General features: G+C 36.5%; 1 protein-coding gene across 2 annotated transcripts in view; it reads right to left on the bottom strand.

The window, feature by feature from the left end:
• Nucleotides 1–21,317, bottom strand: part of LOC115345429 (protein HIRA) — a 38,902-nt gene that overhangs the window by 1,383 nt on the left and 16,202 nt on the right. For both annotated transcript variants that reach the window (XM_030024107.2, XM_030024108.2), the window contains exons 10-24: nt 20,029–20,099; nt 16,325–16,430; nt 15,506–15,733; nt 14,614–14,699; nt 13,956–14,150; nt 12,388–12,558; nt 10,668–10,872; nt 9,803–9,907; nt 8,851–8,999; nt 7,530–7,691; nt 6,723–6,781; nt 5,593–5,698; nt 3,673–3,795; nt 2,367–2,530; nt 234–322 (exon numbers count right to left, since the gene is read on the bottom strand). In XM_030024107.2, the coding sequence (XP_029879967.1) occupies nt 234–322; nt 2,367–2,530; nt 3,673–3,795; nt 5,593–5,698; nt 6,723–6,781; nt 7,530–7,691; nt 8,851–8,999; nt 9,803–9,907; nt 10,668–10,872; nt 12,388–12,558; nt 13,956–14,150; nt 14,614–14,699; nt 15,506–15,733; nt 16,325–16,430; nt 20,029–20,099 (2,019 nt within the window). The remainder of the gene's footprint in view (nt 1–233; nt 323–2,366; nt 2,531–3,672; nt 3,796–5,592; nt 5,699–6,722; nt 6,782–7,529; nt 7,692–8,850; nt 9,000–9,802; nt 9,908–10,667; nt 10,873–12,387; nt 12,559–13,955; nt 14,151–14,613; nt 14,700–15,505; nt 15,734–16,324; nt 16,431–20,028; nt 20,100–21,317) is intronic.

Below are 21,317 nucleotides of genomic sequence, written 5' to 3'. Positions count from 1 at the left end.
CACTAAGCATTTGTCTACAGTTTGACATGAAATAAATACAAGTGCCATAGGAGGAAGCCTGCTTATGAGATTAGAACAGAGTACGGAAAGGGTTCTAGGGTCAGCAAAAATAATTTGTGATTGCTTTTTGCCACCGAGTTTAATCATATTTTAAGTTCTATTATCTATCCAAGTTCTGTAAGTTTCATGGGAAACTCTTCCTCGTTCTTTGTTAAACTATTACCAGGACTTACCATAACTGTTGATTCCCATTGACTTCCAGCTGAGTAATGGACTGGACCCAGTAAATCCTTGCATAATTCTCGCAAACGATATTCAAACCCTGAATATTATCAGAAAATAAAATCACATTCATAAGCATTTCACTATATATAACCACTCCACAATGTAACTGACAACATTCAGGAAAGAGTTACAAGTATCTAGAATAAAATAAAGCCAAAAACATTGGTTTCTCAAAAAGTATATTCTTCTTCTAACAGCAAATCTTTGGAAAGCTAAGATGATTTGTAAAGGATTTATTTTAGAGTTCCGAAGGGGTTTATTTTAAGTTCTCAAAACCAAACCCACTACTAAAGATGATCTACAATAAGGAGAAAAACTGAAGTAGTTACTCCAGTTTGTTTTAAGAGCTGCCCTGATCTCAACCTCACTCCCCCCTCCCACGTAAATATACCAGCTTTAAAAAAAACAAAACAAAACAAAAAACACTGGAAAACTGACACACTTCAACAGCCAGAGAAATAATACAAAAGAGACATCACAAGAGTTGGAAAGCCACAAGATGAAAAACCAGTGAAGGGGAAAAGTTGTCAGGTTGCATTTAATGGCAATATATGAATTTGGAAAAATGGAATCAGGAGTAAAAAAAAAAAGTAAATCAGACATCCTTCTGAAACATTAAAATATTACTAACTGGAAGAGATCTCTTAAACCCTTAGCAAAAGAGCTTATAACAAAATTAAAATGGATCCAATTAATATACACAAGAGTTAAAAAAAAAAGTAAAAGAAAACCTTTAATAAAACCACACACAGTTTCCAGGCCAGCTTTATTCACCCAAAAAATCAGAGGGGGGAATTCCTTTGCAAGTAACAAAGTCATCTGTTCAAGAGTAACTTGCCAATCAAGGTATAATAGATTGAGTATTTTAACGGATTAGAATTCATTAAATGTTGAAACCATCATAGGAATAAAGGGTCAATAATAGGATGTGCAATTTTCAAAATTTAGCAGACCTATAAAACTAGTGAAACAGTAATACACGTATGGCAAAGCAGAATTTGCAGTGACATCCAGTGTATACACACATGCAAGGCAGTGACATTTGTGCAGTGCAAGATGAACCCTGCACACACAACAGAGAGGTTCTTAATTAGTGAAGACTCTTGAAAGTATAACCATCTCTTTAACATATGACCCAAGATGAACATTTTAATTTCAACTGCGGAAGGACAGAGAGAATCATATGCAGTTCATCAAGCTCATGTTAAATAAGGTAGGGGTCAAAAGACAAGAATTAATGAGCTCAATTTTAATTTTGCCAACACCTATTAGGTGGCCTAACACGAACCATTTCGCTTCCCTCTGTAAAATGATTATGCATGGTGAGGAATAAGGCTGAATTAATACAACGGGAACTACTAAATTTGGAATGCAGACAAGCAGAGATACAACAGAGATCTTTAGAATCCAAGAAGCATAAAGTCAGTTGGTTAACCTTATTTAACATAATAGCACAGAGATACAGTGTATTCAAATATAAAACAGACACAAGCAACCTTTCTTGTGGGTTTCTTTCCTCACAGAATTTAACCTGGGGAGCTCACAGTACAGGCTGTTGAAATTTTAGAATGTAAAAAAAAGTATAAAGTGCAAGTAACACATGCAAATTCTCTGCAGTTTTATGTGCTGTGGTACAAAGTGTCAGAAACCAAGCAACTCTTCCATTTCACATCAGGCAGCGATCGTCAGTTGGCTGAGGAATGTTACGTATTTTACAAGGTGCTGCTGGTTCCTCTGAAACATCTGTAGTTGCTGCCAGATAATACATACGATACACCTGATGGACCACTGGACTTTTTTTACAATGCAATTCCTATATTGAAGTCCGCAGATGGCACTGTTTCCCCAGACCATGATCTGTTCACAGTCAGTGTGTCAAAACAGGATTCCTGAGTACTGAGCACTACAGGAAGCAAATGCACTTCAGCAGTTTGTTTTGGTTTTAAGTGAACACTGAGTCCAGAAGCCAAGTGCTAAAACGAGAATGTTAAGTGCAATCATACATATACATGATGTGAATAAAGTGTTTCTTAAAAGTCCATCAGAGCTGCAAAGAAGTAACACAGCATGGCAGGTCTCACCTTCATTAACCAGGTACCGTGCATAGATAAGGAGCCAGTGGCGATATTCATGACTGGACTGTAACATAAGTGCTGCTGCTATCTGGTTCTCCAGGTATGCAAGCGTTGTTTCTTGTTGCACTAAGTGAGGCATGGAGAACAATCTTGCAGCTTGCCTTCCTGAACTACAAAACCAAAAAATTAACATACCAGCCATAAAATCAGATACTAGTTTAAGGAATATATATTTTTGTAGTACAAGCTATTCTACACTTATATTTCACAGGCACCTAGTGCTTCTAGAGTTCAAACTTTTAAGGACAAAGGCAGCACTTCATAGCAAACTGCCTTCCCCACCACTGGACAATTTACAAATATCAAGGAAGGTTTTCTGCCTCCTGTTCTTTTTCTCTTCCTTTCATCTGTCTTCTCTTTATAAACACATGCTTATCAGTGAGCAAGTGCTCCTAAAGCATTTACAGGATTTCTTGCAAATAAATGTATTGTCATAAGAAGGCTAATTTGAAAAAAGTAACCAATTATTTCCTTTTGGAAAAAAAAACTGCTAATTTTTCAGTCTGGTATTTTCTCTCTCTCAAAAAGAGTGTTGTTTGTTTGGATTTCAAATATTTTTCCCAATTAATTCCACACCCCCCATTCACCCCCACCCCAAGAGGACAGCAATAAAATCATACAACTCTATACAGTTTCTCTCACCAAAAAAAATTAAACTCAGATGTGAAGGACAGAAATAGCACAGAAATCTGCCTGGGAAATCTAATTCAAATCCAGGTGAGGAAGGGCTATTAAAAATTACCTACAGGAGTCTGCTCTGGCTCACGCAATTCCCTGGTGATATTTTCAGATGTTAAAAATATGCATTAGATGACTAATCACTCAACTTTCTCAAAGACTTAATTAAATAAATCCCTTGAGGACAACTGAACTACTCAAAATTTGTAGGCCTACTCCAGAAAGCTGGTAAATTAAAAATTAAAATGTAAAATGTAAGAAATTCAGTTTAGCTAATCAAAATATTACATGTAAAGAATTGTCAAATACTTTACCCACCCAATAAAGAAGAGCCTCAAAAAGATTAAGTTTAGAGCATGCTTTCCTGCCCCCCAAGCAATCTCAAAATAACATTAAGGTACAGACTATAGATATGCAAAGGTTTAAAAAAAACACTGTATGAGCTACTGATAATTTCAGAGCCATTAGCATCTTAAGAATTAACTCACTGATTCAAGCACATGAATAAATAATAGGGAAAAAAAAAAAAAAAAAAGACAAGCATGCTGATTAAATGAAGCAAGTAAGTGCGTACTTTGATGTTCGTCCCTGTATTACAGCTAAGGGCCCAGAACACAGCATGGCTTCTTGGGATGGTAAACTATTCCTGAAGTCTGCACATTGTGCTAGAGAGTCCTGTTTGTCAGAAACAAGATTCCTGAAAAAAGGCAAACAAACAAAAACCAAGTTTGAGGAGAGTAGGCAGTGATATCAAGGGATCCAGCTCTGTTCTGCCTCAAAGCCCAACTTGTATTTTCACAGATAACCAAAAAAATATCACTGAGGTGCTCAGGAATTCCACAGACCCCAACTGTTCCCACTCCATGCCCAAATTCTGTTTGTGCTGTCATGGAAATGTCCCTCCCACCCCCAAAGTTCACAACATTAACTGTATAATACGATTTAGCATTAGTTTTGAAGGAAATGAACTTTCTACTTGTCATTTTATATCTAATAAGAAGTCATGCCCCAGAATGAAGACTGGAGTGAACACAGGTAATGACTACCTCATTAAGAACTTGATTTCACCTCATGTCAGGTCCCCCCACGCACCAGACAAGTCATCACAGATCACACACATTGACAATCTTTCCCATACATTACAGCTCTTCCTTCATATGAAGGGAGTCGACAGTTACAGCTGGCATTTCCACACCTAATCAAGTATATAAGTTTCACTGGTTTGAGATGCCAAGGGGATCACTGGCCCAAACCAATGCTAAGTTTAGACCTCCAGACAGCTTGGAGGTAAAATGGCACAAATATTTAAAATACCCTTTACTACTTTATCATGTTTACATTTTTATGGCAACTACAGGGATTGCTCTTTTATATATTTCCAAGGCTGGGGTACAAACTAAGAAATGACAGCCAATTCAGAATTATGGCTGAGAGCCTGTCCTCTGCTCCTTATTGACTGGGAAAATTTCTGCATAATTTCTCAGTTTATCTAAAGAACAAATAAGGTGTTTTTTCTTTTCCAAAGGATTCACATCAAGTAGTTGACTAATAATAATTATTCTAAGGAGGACTTAAAACAACAAGCCCTTTCATCAAGCATGCTTATTACACTTAAGTACAACAATTATATTAAGACAGCAATGTGTCTTTTCCTCTTAGAAGGAAACAACTTAGACAACAAAGAATCTGTTTTGGAAAGACACTGTAAATAATTTAACATGGAAATTTTTTTATGGGAACTCATGCCTTGACAGAAGTAAGAGAATCCAGGGGGAAAGCCTGTCTGATACCCATTAATACACAGACTCTTATGTAGCCTTTCCTTGTGTTCAGGTCATCAGTAATGACTCTGCCATGGGAATTCTCTGAGGTATAATGATTTATTCCCTCCTCCCCTACCTGACTTACTATCTTCATTAAACTTTTAAATCTTGGAGACAAAGAGCTCTCTTCAAACTTGACTGGTCATCAGATCCAAAAAAATATTAAGGGGTGATGGGGACTGACAAAGTCAGGCACATACACGCTCAGGATTGGAGCGCATAGGTCTTATTTTCTCTGGAAACTGAGCAAAATAATTTTAACATGTCTAAACTCCCAACAAAACTCTGAAAATTGTTTTGACAAATTTTATAGAACTGCATTCTTTTACATAAAATGTGAAGGTTGGATTATCTTTAATCATTGCCAACTACTTGACAGATTCAACTGATGTACATAAGCAAAAGTATATATAGGTGTATGTACCGTGTAGGAAAGAGTGACAGAGTGAGCTGTAGTTTAACTTTTTTATTTTTTTAAATTTATTTTAAACATAACAAATCATAAGAATATAATAGAGTGAAGCCTACACATACAACAGTGAACCAAAGCAAAACTAAGCCTGGTGTGTAATCCTATTCAGACTAACCTTCAAAATATGGAGTGAAACAGTAAATCAGAATACACATCAGTTCAGCTAAGTTGTAAAAGCAGGAAATAATATATAACTTACCATGTAGAAAGAGAAGGATTAAAACAGTATGCCTTTCCATCAGACATGCTCATTACAGGTATACCATGCTGAGTCAGCAAGATCTGAGAGACAGTTGCATCACTTCCTACAAGTCAAATCAGACGAAAGTATTTCTTTTGGAGTCTTCCATAATGTTCCATAATGGTAAAAAATACTAGCCACCATTAATTATCATAAGAACCAACAGAAGAAGTTTCAGTCAATGTTATTCTCAAGCACGGATAGGAAGGTCAAGACACAAGATAATGATGGTAAGCACCAGGCTCAGCACAGTAGCATTAAAATCACTCTTTTGCAAAATACATTATCAATCTTGGTGCTGCAATTTATACAGAACATGGGCTTAATTGGAAATGTTCTCCATATCTAGGGGCAAACTTCAGCAATTCTGCCATGTCTTCTGTAACCTGAGAAGCTTTATCTTCCTTTTTCCCATTAAGTTAAAGTTCTAAAACCCAGCATATTTAGAAAAGTGTGCTCTCTGAGAACGTAGTATAAGTGGCACAGCTGGAGTGTCTCATTTCCCAGCATATTCCAGGCCCAGGGTTTGTGCATGTAACTTCTAACGAAGACATTTGGAAACTGCTAGTACAACTACATCTCTAGGCAGTTTTGATTAGTACTAGTATGGATTAAAGCTAAAATAGAAGCCAGTATACTCTGAGACACTGCTTTTTTGATAATTTGTTTTGTGCCAGATATTGGCAATGAAGAAACTGAAGATTTTGAAATAACAAATTGGAAGATAATCAATTGTTGTTCATCGTTAAGATAACAAATATGCAAAATACACACAAATTGCTGTAATAGCAGATTTGCATTAAATATTTATTTTGTGATCTTCACAACACTGAGTTTTCACACTCAGAAGCAAGCCAGAATATAATAAGCTACAGAATCTTGTACAAGTCTGTTACCCGCTAATATTCTCATCCAGTTATTTCTACAGTATTTCAACACTGCCAATGACTTCCCTTTATTACGCAATAACAAAGGAAAATTATTTGCTTAGGCTTTTCAGGTTTTGTAATATTTCAGCTTATTCAGAAATGGCACTGAATAGTACAGGTGGGCTCAAAGGTTGGTAACTAAATGATCCTTTTTATTACCTGAAAATATTGTTTGCAAAGACTCATCTCTAACAATCGCTGTCTGCTTGTGAACATCCCTGAAAAAGACAAAAGGACAAATCTGCAGTTTACAAACAACTGAAAGTTCCAAAATCATTTAACAAATGCACTTCAATATTCATGACAAGGTGGGGTTTTTTGGGAGCTTGGTTGTTTGGGAGTTTTTTTTTGACATTTTCTTCTTTGCTTCAACAAAATTATTTTGACAAACCCCTTACAGCAAGACAGAAGTCAATAGCAGAGAAGAACTTTTATGGCTTTTTATCAGGAAACCTCATTACAGCTAAACAAACACTAAGGATCCAAATAACTCCTTTAGGAGCTCTGACTTGCATGAGACATTAGATTAAATTAAACAACTAAACAATTTACTGCAGTTTTTATCCTGGTATCTTGAAGATGGCTAGAATACTTCTAACTCTGAAACTCATGTACTTTATTGGCTAAGTATGATGGAAGTTGGAAGTATCCATATTTCTCCTTCCCCCTCTCCCCTCAATTCATTCCATATGCATGTCAAGTCTATCCTAGGGAGACTGTTTAAACTAGTAGCTTCTAGCTGATCCTTTATCTTCCTTCTAGAATCAAATTTGATATTATGGACTGTCCTAGAACAGAAAAGAAACAGGATTCAAGTCCTGCCCAGTTAACTCTTCATATTATATCCAAAAGTGGACTTGTGTTCAGACCTGATGTGGTTTAAGCCTAAATTTCAACAGCAATGCATCGACACAATTGAACAGTTACCTATAAAAAACAGCTGCTGCAGCCGAACATGGTACTTACCAAACAGAGAGCGTAGCAGCAGTGGTGAGAGCCATGATGTAAGAACCTGTGCAATGTAGGGTGGAAATGGGTGTATTCAATATTATAGGAGGAAGAAGGCGACGACCACAAGCTGAAAATACCGACAATGTTCGTTTCTCACAGGCTACACTTACAATCTCACTAAAAAAAAAAAAAAAAAAAAAAAAAAAAATCAAAAAGAAACATTTACATTTTGTCAAATGGGAGTAACATAAAACCAGACTGATTTCTTAAGTTATCATACAACTTGAGCTAATTCCCCAAAAGGTAACTATTACAGCTTTTAAAAAAATCCTGCATACCAAAAATAAGAGTAAAAAACTAGACAGATTTTATATATATATATATATGTATATGTGCATTCCATGCCTCTTTAATTTGATTATAACTATGATGGTCTAAGGAGATGGGCAAGTGAAGGTTTGCAAGCAGAGACAGTATCTTTTATTAGACCGAGGGCATAGTTGGAAATATCAGTAAAGCTTTTGGGTATACACAAGCTCTTCTTCAGGCCTGTACTTGTATTTAGCTTTAAAATCTGCTGCTTCTTTTTCAGACCTGGACATGGCTCAGGCTTCAGAAATATACTTTCAGTTTAAACTCTGAAGTTGGAACTAAGCAAAGTTAAGAAAAATAAAGAGAAAAAAATAGTAAAAGACTCAGGAAAATACTTTCACGTCAGATAACATCCTGTTTAAAATTTTTCATTCTTTAGTAGTTAGCACTTGAACAACTGTCACTTACCATGATTTAGTCAACTTTAATGAAGAAATTTAAAGGACAAATGTAATTAGACAGGAAAATAGCTGTAACGGGCTAATGATAATTTGTGATGCTTTGAGACTGCATAGAGCTACTACTTGGAGTGAAACCGGTCTTAAGACTACGAGCAGTACATATTTTTTATCCACAAAACATTTATTATAAAAGATTATATAAAAATTACAAAGGGGGGTGATAAAACAAGCTAACCGCAGTAGTCAACAGAAATAAGTCAGAATCCCTACAAAAAACTCCACAGGATAAGAGTTTAAAAGCATCAGTGCATTAGACCGGGTTAGCTGGAAGAGAAACAGGACATCTTGAGCCAAGCACAAAGAATCACAAAAATCCCGAATAGAAGTGATCCAGTTAACCAACTTTTCTAAATAAGTAGATAAAAATACCTTTAAAGCCTCTACTTATTTGTAAATACGTGGGTTTAGATGTAATTAACTTTCTGTAAAGAGTACTTTTGTATCCCTAAAAATGTTTTCTGGCCTTCAGGACCCTCTTTCTCCAAAATATACTACTCCCTTACCAGCTTCCCGCTGCAGTGAGAATTCGACTGGTGAGGACTGTCTCCCATTCCTTTCCTTCTCGATTACACTTTAACCTGCTCAACTTTGAACCTCCCACTGTGGTCATTTCATTCTCCACTTCCAGATACATTGATGGATCTGAACTTACCTGAAATACAAAAAATACGATACTTTTTGGAAGAGGAAAAGAACTACTCAAAAAAGCAGCAACTACTATTAGATCTAAAACAAACCCATCTTTAAGAATGGATTTAAGTATGGCATTCTGTTTAAAGTAGCTTCAAAATATATTGTGGTACTTCAAAAGAAGCAGACCTCTGAAAATCAGTCTTGGCTAGAACACATAATTTCTTTGTATTTGGAGCACAGGAATAAAGAAAGGTTGTGCTAGTCTGTGCTTCCTAATTAAGAGCATCAGATCAAGTCTAGATGTGCCCAGTCTCCCTACAATCTTGCAATTAGAACCAGACTACCACAGCCTAAACACGCAGAAAAATTATTTCATTAATATCTGAAGTAATACTATTTGCCAGTCTCTTCAGATATAGAGCACCTCCAGAGAGCTCTCAGAAAACATTTGTTTTTTCTCTTCAGCAGTGTACTACCAACACAACTAATAACAATGCAGCAGTTACTCCTGTTGGAGACTCTTATCTTTACAACATTCTTTGGTTAACCAGGAGGAGGGACTGATGAACCAGAGGTATTCCTCTTTGAAGTTTAGCTAGTTCAGAAGTGTCCTATTTTTAGCTGATTTGGCATTAACTTTTCTCATACAGACATATTCTTAGAAGCTGAAGGATACCACCTTGCTTGCTTGAACAGATACATGTATTCAAATGTTAATTTATCAAAGGATCTAGATAATCTAAGAATATAAAAAAAAGGCAGGATTTTTTTTTTTAAAGTATTAAGCTTTTTTCCCTTATAGTTCACTTATAGTTCACTTACTTGCAAAGTAAACGATTTCTGTGGGATTGGGGTTGGCAGTTTAAGTGCTAATGCTGGTGCAGAGATGCAAGCAGCATCCTTCTCAGTGGCCAGTGTAGCTGGGGACTGGAAAAAGAAAAATTGCAAAAGTAGTTAAATTTTTCCATTAGAAAAAGTTAAACCTAAAGATATTCTGTAATACAGATTGATTTGAAAAAGATTTTTTTTTTAATTCCAAATAATGCCAATTACAAATATTAATATTTTTCCAATTAGTTGTATAAACACAAGTTTTTTAACATAGCTTCTAAGAATTAAAAAGCCAAACAAACTAGATGTGGCCTTTTTTTTTTATAGCCCACCCCTTTTCAGCTGCAAGTAATTAATGGAAATTTTGGTATATTGCATGGAAAAGCTAAGCTCTGACTACTGAAAACAGAGGGACCTATATGCCCTAAAATGATGGAAACTCTAATGCAACTTACATCTTCACGGTTCCTAGGAAATTCATAACCATTTAAGTCATCACATCCAAGCCACTCTCTTGTGCTTGGGCCACTCTCCATGAAAGAACACCAAAAACTGATGGCATTTCATTTTATTCTATACAGTCATTTGGCAGGCTATCGCTACTTAGCATGCTGGTACCATTTAGTAAGTAGCTGCATATTTATATAAAGGATGGACACATTTGCCACACCATGTGCATCTACTTTTTATAATCTTAAATTTTAAAAAGAATAAGTTTAAAGGCAAGGAAGAAGGATGGCTAACAATTCTGAGGGACTGATCTACTTGTGTTTCCCTGACTTGATGGAACAAGTCAACATGGGACTGACTTTATTAAATGAACATTGAAAGCCACAGTGAATCTTATTTATTTCACCTGAACAGTTAAAGTTACTGGTACAAGTCTGGAGTCTTTTCGAGGCCTTCCTTTTTTCTTCTTTTCTACCGTTTCTCCCTCAAGTTCCAGTTTCCGTTTGGGTGCACTGAGTGGCTTAGCAGCTGGAATCTTCTCTTCACTGTCACTGCTGCTCTCCAGAATATCCTTGGGCTTATTGTCTTTAATTAAATTCTGATCCTTCAGTCTGAGCAAGTAAAAAAAATATATTTCATGTTTTACATAAGCTGATTCCAAAAGCTGCCATATATCCTATGCACTGCATTCTTGTAGGTAAGAAGATACATTCGTAGCCTTATCTGAGTGTATTTCAAAATGCACAAAGGCAAGAGGAGGAAGCTGAAGAGGTATGGCAAATCCTCTGAAGTACAATGTGCAATACATATGTAAGCTGATCAGACATATTCTCTCCTTTAAAAAAATTAATCAAACTGGATAAAGCTGTAAATAACAACTTTATTTTAGCATTCAGTTCCAATTACAATCAGATCTCTTTCCCTGGGTGGATACAAATAATTCAGCACTATGTAAGATGCAAGAGTAGTTCATCTTTTACCCTCCAATGGACATTACACTTTCTGCTTACTCATGCAGAACTTCATTTGTCATTCTGTTGTCTATCTCCAAAAGTTGTCTTATTCAGTTCTGACTACTGTAAGAGGCATATTTGCAAACCACACAAATGACCTCACTGCTCCATTTTCCATTTCAGGAATACAGTATAACTAAAGATGACAAAGTACAATTCCCTGTGAACTCTTTTGTTAACCACTATACACTAAAATAGGTCATTTAATCATACTCTTCTTATTCCCTCCAATAGCTGGTTATTAACTCACAACAATGTTTTGCCACTTATTCCATAACCTAGAAATATCTTCCATAACCCAGACCTTTTTTCTTTGGCATCTGAATTATGCCAAACAATACACTTTTATCCATACTTTATTGACATATTAGAAGCAATTATGAGAGTAATTTAATACATCTTTCTTCCACATCATATGGTTAAACCCTTTGACATAAAAATTTTGAGGTACTGGTATTTAGCAAAAACATGTTTTATAGATAATAAGTTGGGGAACTACATACTTCTTTCTCAAGACTGCTATTTTTTTTATTGTTTGTTTTGGTGAAGCAGGAATACTTATGCCATAACATGCTATGTCACAAAACCAAAGGCTTTCTTCTTTTTTTTTTTTTTTTCTTTAAATCGTGTGGATCCAGAGCCAAAAACCCTTAAAATCAAAGCGTCTTCTCTGTGTGCCTTCAAGGCATAAAACTGAAACACAACTACAGCTATTATGATGATAGGCTGTCTGCAGACAAGTATGGTAATTTATCTTGAAGTAAGTCTCACTCTTGTACAGAGATGCAGGCTGGCTATTTTTGTCTTCCAAGGAGCACAGACGTATGCAGCCACACATGGGGGCACGTGCACGCACAGCCTCTTGCAACAATAGTTTTAACTCAGAATACTTTGAAGAGTCTGCTTGATCCCAAACACCAGAGACAAAGATACAAAGGGATAATGCCAGCAAATAATCTAGCTATTTGCAGCTCTCCCCTTCCTTCCAATTGTGGAAGAGACCCAAGACAATTTCTAGAGCGCCAGCACCATAGCATCCACACCACAGGGAATCAGCGTTTTAACTCCCTACATTACTTTTCCACCCCACCTCCACTCCAGGCTATGTCTTACCTGTCCACAACAGTCTGATTTGTATTTGTTACAACAGCAGTCCCTGAGGTGGCTTTGGATCGTTCTGTAAATCTGGAATCAAATGCTTTCATAGGTTCTATCTTGGATGGAGTTGTCAACACGGAGGAAGACGATGCAGGAGGAGCAGTTGAGGCAGAGGTAGCATTTACACTGTCAGTAAAACAGACAGGAAAACAAGGATTGAAAGAAATTTAGTATTGGTAACCTGCATTGCTCATAACAAGTAGCTAGCATTCACTATACTGGCTAGAAAGCATATTGAAAACCTTTCACTCAAGTACATACATGAATTATAATATGCTTTTTCCCCTTTCATGCATCAGTATCTTGCAAGCTTTGCCTACTCTCAAAAGCTGTTTATGATACATCTCAGAGCTAAGAGCTTCATGTGGCCGCATAGATGTATCTAGATTAAAAGACCCTAATTCATTCATTATGTATTTTTAATTCAGGAATGAAATTATACTTTCAGCTGGTACTTACGTACCCAAAGGGAAAGGATCACTATGTTAAATGACGACTGGGGTTCCTGGTTTTACCCCTTGTTCAGGTTACCAAATATTTTCCATTACAAGATTATATTCCACTGTTTATCAATCCAACAATTTGGGCTGAAAAAATTCATGCCAGGTTTTGATTTTGTTGTTGAAGAATCCAAACTAATTATTAGGCCTTTCCAAGCATAACTCTAAGGCAAAGGAATGTGTTTTCCCCACACTAAAGCATTCCGGGGATCTGTTATTTGGATAGCTGTTTACTTCAGAGATTTTTCAATTCATTCAGAGAATGAACTGAAAGAAAGAACAGCTCTAAATAACTGATGTTTGTACTATAAAGCTGTTAGAAGCCCAATTTCCAAAGAAAAGGAGACTTAACAGTTTCATCTGTCAATCATTTCTCATAGTCTACCCACTCATTTTTTAATCTGTGGCCAATTTCAACTAAATTTGATGGAGTGGTAGAGGTTCCAATGACATTGTGCTCTTACAAATGCTACAAAAACACATTGAGGAGAAGCCGCCAAGTCAGTGTTACCACTGAGGAAAAAGCAAGTAAAATTTAGTTGTTCCATAATTTGAAAGACACACTGGCCAATCAGCATATGTGCTCACTGACACATCAATGTCACTGTGCTCTGATGGGGTTGTTATACAGGGTAGAAGTATGACCATGTTTGAAGTGAGGAGATCTACAGGACACAGGACAGAATTTGACAGAAAACAAGCTTCGTTACTTCCACTGCTGGAAAACCTTCTATTATTTACTAAAAGCAACCCAGTAATCTATAAGCAAGCCAATTTGTTAGAGCATTAGCAATCAACTGCATACCTCATTGCATTGAAGTTCATTTCCAGAACTATGCATATGGATTTATTCATATTTAAAGTAACTAAATACTAATAAAATCTTGATGTTTTCAGGAATGTTAGATTCTTGAAGTTTTGCCGTAAGGACCCTACTTTAATAATTGCTTGATTACAGAACTGTAAACAAGAATTAAAAACTTAACAGTCATGTAAGTGAAAAACAAAACTGCAAATACTGACCCATCTTTATTGGCTGCATCATCTGTTGGTTTTATACTGGCTGCTGTTGGCTCTATAGAAGGCTTTGAAGTATTAAGGGAATTTGCTGCATTAGAATCTAATGACATGAGCTGCTGGTTACTTTGAGAAGACATCATTGAGCCAGATAGGGATCCAGATATTGGGATGCTATTGAAAAATGCTGTAGAAAAATCCCTAAGCAAAAAGACAACAAATATTTCTCAAAAACACTTTAAAAATAATTGAAAAAGAATAACTTTAACTAAACTATTTATTCCATTCTTCCCTTTTCCGCATGTGGATACTCATATACAACCTAAATAAACCACCAACACCTAACTTTCCAGAGTCATTTCTCATATACAAAGGACACTAAAGTCAGTATTAATGTAGATATGAACCTGCAGTACATGAGGGTATTGTTCACTCATCTATAATGGTAGATAATAAGAATTAGCCTTATCTATTAGAAGTGAGATCTTATAGCTAAAAGAACACAGGTTGAAACTATATTCCATAAGTAGACACAAGGTATTTCCAGCAAGTGCTTTAAGACGCCATAAGATTAAAATAAGTCAGAATTCTGAGTTTGTATCAGAAAAAAAAAAAGAAAGATAAAAAGGTAAAGAAGGATTTTAAAGACGACTTCCAAACATACCCAGTGTCCAGCTGAGCTATGCAGAGAGGCGTGATCCTTCTCCGACCATCTGCTGTTCGTGTTTCAACTTGTTTTTTTAAGAGATTCTGTTGGGAAATATATTTCATCATAATTTCTGATAAATAGGGAATGCTTTTTTTCTTTTTTTTTTTTTCCAGCTGACAAGAGTAAGTGTATTAGATGAAAGATGCTCCTCAATTAAAAATCTGTTAATAAGTATTTTTTCCGTATTGCCTTTGAACCATGCTGTTATTGCATAATAGAATCAATCCACATTTTTATTAACATGAGTGTATTTTAATATCACAACTTTTTTTTTGACCAATAGTAGGTGTTTTTTAAGTATAAGTTCATACAGTATGAAGTACAATAGAATTCTGATTCTGAACATTCTTTTTAATTTAAGCACACACATTTGCAATTCTGGATCTATCCATCTGTAGAAAAAGGCATCTGTGGTGAATGTAATCCGCTCTCCACATTACAGAGTCAAGTCTGAAACATTCTCGTCTGTGCGCATTGAATCCTTCATTAAAAGTTGTGTTCTATGTTTAGGAGAGAATTAAATAATGCTTTCAACCGCCTTCACTGAGAAACTGAAGCACAGTTCTACAGTTTGGCTGTTATTAGCTACCTTTAGTTTCCCTTCTGCACACCAAGAATTTAGCACCCATCATAGAAATATCCACAAGCCTTTTTCCACATAGTCTTACTTCTGCTTAAAAGCATTTTAACTTTTCAACGAGTCCCAGTAATATCAACTGGACCATTCATGGGTTGAAAGGTGCCATTCAACACAAATAAGGAAGCAGAAATTGGTTTTATCATAAGCAGTTTCATATTTATCAGCTTAGTACTTGACACTATAAAGTGACTATCCAAGAACACCTACCTTTCTAATGTCCTCCAAACTCTCCCCATTAACCATGCTTGCCACTTTGGGAGCCGCTGTCGCAGTCCCAGATGCTTCCCTAATTGACGCATTCTTCTGCTCCACCTGCTGCTGTTGCTGTCTCTGTTGATACTTGAGCATCTCTGGATTCTCAATAATGGTCGTAGACAACTGAGCCTCAGTCATTATAGCTAGGCTTTTACCATAGGTGGACTGATGAATGTTGCTCTGTGGGCGTTAAAAATGTATCACACAAAAAGACTGACTACAACTGCTAACATGACATCACTAATTATAATGTAATGGAATCACACGAATCTAATGGAATCCATAAAATGCAAATGCCCTCTGTATCATTTATACACTACAGTTTTTTTTCTTTCTTTATATTTTCAGCTAGCACTAAATCAATACATAAAATAATTGGAATTCAAAGCTTTAGTTGCTAATAGCAATGAGAATTAAAAACAGCCAACAGCAATCAGTTTAAAAAGACTTGCATATATGCAAGTCAAAGAGTAATTTTAAAGTGTTTTGACGCACCCAATCCTTGTTTCCTTGGCCAAATAATTACTTCAAATGTATAATGATGTGTAAGCAAGTGGATGTTTTCCAAATAGACTTTCTTCCAGAATAGAAACTAATTTCACAAACTCATTTCTTGACTACTCTTTTTTAGTGATTTGTAAAGTAGACAAGAACCCATTTTTCTGTAATATGGAAATCAGTCACTACATAAGTCTACAAACAGTCCAATATTTTAATTGATTCAATACATCCCTTAAATACGATCACAGATTCTCTGAGTGCTTACTGTACCTTTTCCTCCTCGCTGAGTGGATCTCCAAGTTCATCCTGGGAAAAGTCCAAAAACGCCACTGATCCATCCATGGAACACACCAGGATACCAAGTCCATTAAGGGTCCTGAAGAAAACAAAGGCCCATCTTTGTTTTCAATCTCTTTCATTGATGCAAAGGGGCAATACAATAAATTGCTCAATAAAAATTTTAGCATAAGATTATTATCACAGCAACTCTTGATGGAACCAAAGAAGTGGGACAGCAAGGAGACAGGGTGATGGACAGCAGGAGTCCGTGTGCCGATATTCCTTTGGAGACTGCACACAGGAAGGTGGCATTAAAACAATACACCTACCCATGGCATGGTTGACACCATGAAAACCTTTCTGTAGGGGTAAAACAGAATAGGGTTCACAATGAACAATGAGAGAAAATTATAAATGTATTTGCTTCAAAAGACGTACAAAATCTGTGCTAATAGAACTGCGTGAAGAAAGGGACCTTCAGCAGATAAGCAATCGATACGCTTTTAAGGACCTATTAACTGCTTTTTGGGGGCCATGGAAGATGAAGCTTCATCACGCATGGGAAACAAGTAACAGTCCATTCCTATAAAGACCTTACAGTCCAAATAAACAAGATAGGAAGGAGAAGGGATGAGACTCTTAAGAGAGAAGCTCTATGTTGGGTAATGCCTCTTTATCATCACCTGAAGCGACAGCAATAAAAAGAAAGCAAGCTGTGCATCTGAGCAGTCCAAAAATCTCTGTACTAGGCAAGAACATAAGTTTGATTTTGTTGTTGTTTGTTATTTGGGTTTTGAAGCAAACTGCACATGTTCTTGTATGTGGGGATATATTGTAACCCTCTTCTGGAGGTCTCAAAAGGTTTTCTTGGTAGAAGAGAAAGAGGAGAAGCTATACATTCTAGTCTTAATGGAATGATAACCTTCCATATATAACCTATTATTGCACATTTGAAAAAATAATATTTGATGAGTTTTGACTGCTAACCCAGTAACTTCCAATTATAGAGCTCACAGAGACAGCAACATAGTGGTTTACAGATGACTTGTTACAGAGAACAGAAGAGGAAAGGGAAGCAGGCAGAACTCTGAAGTCCTATCCAAATTAGTCCAGCAAGACTTAATATATTACATGCATCATGGCTATAGGTGTAAAATGTCTTTTTTCATGGTGGCTGGTGTCCTGATAGCATCACGTCCAGAGAAGTTAACCTCAGCACAATGTAACTACATTAACCAACACTACTCCAAGTTAGAAAATTATAAAGTCTTGTTGAGAGCTTTCTGCTTGCTTGGCAGACAAAATTGCTGAGCCCCTACTGACCTCTGGGTCCGAGCAATTATTCCATGAAAACATAATCATGTTCAGATATTATGATGATGCATCCAAGTCTAAAACTCTAAAATAGAAATGAGACAGCTAACAATATAATAGTATCAGATTTCTCTGAATTTACTCAAGTCTGTTTTCAGAATGGAGCATGTTTCTGGGAACATTCCATATTATTGACATTTTAGCCATATATTTCAATTTGTAAACAGGATATAAAATAACAAGCTTCCTGATGATCCTTTGTCTCTCAAATATCCCACAAAACCATTTCCTCAGAAATTGTAAAATGTTAACCAGCTATTAGTCCCAATGACCGTATGCCATGAAAAATGTGAAAACTGCAGATGGAGAAATAAAACACACTACAGGAAAACAAAACTATTCAAAGCTATTGTACGACAACAATAGCAGCACTTCTCATGAAATATTCCATTTATTGGCTTTCTAGCCTCAGTCTATTAATGAAAGAAAAATGTTTTGGTTTTGAAAACTTTTTATCGTGCTTCACTGAGCTTCATGGCAAAATCCACATGGCACACAGAAAACAGGAAATTATAAAACTGTAAGCTTTAAAATTTACACCATAAAACCACCAAGACTGTTACAGCTATTAAGGTAGAATTTCAAAAAGTTAGGAAGTGCTAGAATTAAGACAAGCTATGTAATCAGCTGTATGCCTATCATGAAAAAAATATTAGTCTTTTCTTGTACAGAACCCTTAACTCTGTAAACCACCTGATGCATAGGTGCAGAATATTTTTTTTAATACCATTTACTGAGCGGTCTTGTGGTTATTTCTCCCTATTATGCAAGTCTTGCAGTGAATAAAGAACTACTAACTTCTGCATTTTTATGACAGGCCTTAGGAAGAAAACAGGAGAGGAGAGAGTACCACTAACTGCGCGTGGAAAGAGGAAAACGAGATTTGGGACAGTAGACTGCTGGGAAAGTGGGTTGTCCAACCCAATCCAAATCACTAGATATGTCCTGCAGTCTCTTGGGAAAGCTCAGCCCTTGCCCTTCTACTATGTCCTCTACTATGTCCTGTGCTTGGGTGTAGTAGGTTCATTATCCCTTCTCTGAGACTTACTACATGATCAGCCTCTGCGACTCTTCAACACAGAGCAATTTACACCCTTCACATGGTGCTGCAACAACATGGTATAACTACGTTTTTACTAAAACCAAAAGCTATTGCATTTACTTTTTTTTTTTATACATGAAAATCCTTCAGGCAATTCAAATGATGAGTGAGTAGTGCATATGTGTGTATAAATGAGTGTATGTCCTGGTTTCAGCTGGGATGAAGTTAATTGTCCTCCTAGTAGCTGGTACACTGCTATGTTTTTGAGCTAGGTATGAGAAGAATGTTGATAACACTGATGTTTTCAGTCATTGCTAAGTAATGTTTAGTCTAAAGTCAAGGATTTTTCAGCTTCTCATGCCCAGCCAGCGAGAAAGCTGGAGGGGCACAAGAAGTTGGAAGGGGACACAGCCAGGGCACCTGACCCAAACTGGCCAAAGGGGTATTCCATACCATGCAATGCCATGCCCAGTATATAAACTGGGGGAGTGGGGGTGGGGGAATGGCCGCTCAGGGACTAACTGGGTGTCGATCGGCAGGTGGTGAGCAATTGTACTGTGCATCATTTGTACATTCCAATCCTTTTATTATTACTGTTGTTGTTTTATTAGTGTTATCATCATCATTATTAGTTTCTTCTTTTCTGTTCTATTAAACCATTCTTATCTCAACCCATGAGTTTTACTTCTTTTCCTGATTTTTTTCCCCCATCCCACTGGGTGGGGGGGAGTGAGTGAGCGGCTGCATGGTGCTTAGTTGCTGGCTGGGGTTAAACCATGACAGTGTATGTATAAAACATTTAAAAAAAAAAAAGAAAAAGGACTTTTTCTTTTGGTATATTGTGTCTTTAGGCATGAAGGAATGATTGGCCTAGAAGGTTCGCCTGAATGTCATAACTGTACAATGCAATAACTTGTCATAGACGTAATGCACATAAAACTCACCAAGTCCACCACGTCATGTTATAAAATACATAGTCTATGAAAAAATTTCAGAGAATCGTAACAAGTAGGAACTCATTCCACAGGTATTTTACTGCATCATTCTAAATACATTAGGTTTTATTCAGTTTTAATGTTACACAACCTCAAGTGACCACATGCTAGTTGCTAATGTTACTACCAAAGATGTCACAGCAGAACCAAAACCTTCAGGAACCAGTTACTTGTGTTCCAACAGCTACAATCTGTACTGTTTAAAGGAACTTCCAGTTAATGTGTATACCTAAAGTTGATAGCAACACTTTGACTTTTGTAACAAACAGCAGGAATCAACTTACCAGGAGATGTCCATGATAGACTTGTCAAACAGCTCATGTATGACAACTAAAGGTCGTTTCAGACACGTGAGCTTAAAACAGAAGAAAGAACACTCAGAAATTTAGAAGTTCTATGCTACCACAGATATTGCCACATCAACACTCTCCCAGAGTCTATCAATATTCACCAAAAAAGATCTGGCCAGGATACAGCTGTATGCCTGGTGGTATATCTGAAACACCTGGCTACCCATTCCACTACTGGCACAGAAAAGCTTTGGGGAAGAATAGCTGACATTCAACCCTCCCCTGCTTTCAGAAACACGGACTGAATTTCTTAATCAACTTTGCCTTTACATCACAGTCACAGAATACTCTCCACCACTCAAAACATAATTCTGCAGATGCTAAAGACAGCTTCTATTCTAAGCTTTACTGAGATAAGGATGTTGCAAACTGCCAGCACAAGAGGAAGATGCAAAACAGATTAGGTTTCCATGCCCTCGCTCAGACTACTTGTCTAGGTGAAGCCTATCAAGAGCAAAGGGAACTTGACACAGAATTCTTCTTAAAGAGGATTCCTCTACACTTATAGATCAGCTTAGTAATAAAGAACTGAATATGAAAATTCCCACTAACCTGTTCCAAATCAGACATTCTAAGCTCTTTAATGTTAAATCAATGGACTTAATATCTATAGTATACAGTACAACTGAAATGAAGCAGGAGAAGTCAATGTGGTCTAGGACGCTACACGCTCATAGGTTCACAGATGTAGTGTAGTAGTCATCTTCAGTAGTTATTTCTTTTATGTTTCCATAGGTCTGTGTTGTATACATGTCTATTAAGCTCTTCAAGGCAAAGACTGCCTATAACTTTGCATCTCTGTAATACCTAGTATAACCTCAACAGGCACCCTAAATGAAATCATAGTATAAATAGAAAGTAAAACATACTGAGAGTGATACTTTGATATGGGTATGCACTGGTAGCATTGCCAGAAACAGATTTAGTGTTATGCATTTAGCGATTGATGGATAAATACCACACTGGAATCTATAAATAGTAGATTGCAGTCAGCAATTGGTGTGTTCTGGCACATGTTCTCATCGCAAAGCTTTACAAACCAGTTAAATTTATTCCTTGTCCTTTGCAGTTGCCAAACAACCCGTCTTGCATTTATAAATCTGAGAATAGCTACTCTTCTCTTAGCCAGAGTAAAAATTTTAGTGTAGATTTCAAAGTAAAACCCAAACTAGATATTGAAAACTTGAAAGTATACTTAAAAAGCTCATTCACTTCCACATTCC

This window comes from Aquila chrysaetos, chromosome 9 (assembly GCF_900496995.4).
Source record: "Aquila chrysaetos chrysaetos chromosome 9, bAquChr1.4, whole genome shotgun sequence".
Classification (NCBI taxonomy): Eukaryota; Metazoa; Chordata; class Aves; order Accipitriformes; family Accipitridae; genus Aquila; species Aquila chrysaetos.
The sequence above is the reverse complement of the archived record's forward strand: the minus strand, read 5'-3'. Positions and strand labels throughout refer to the sequence as shown.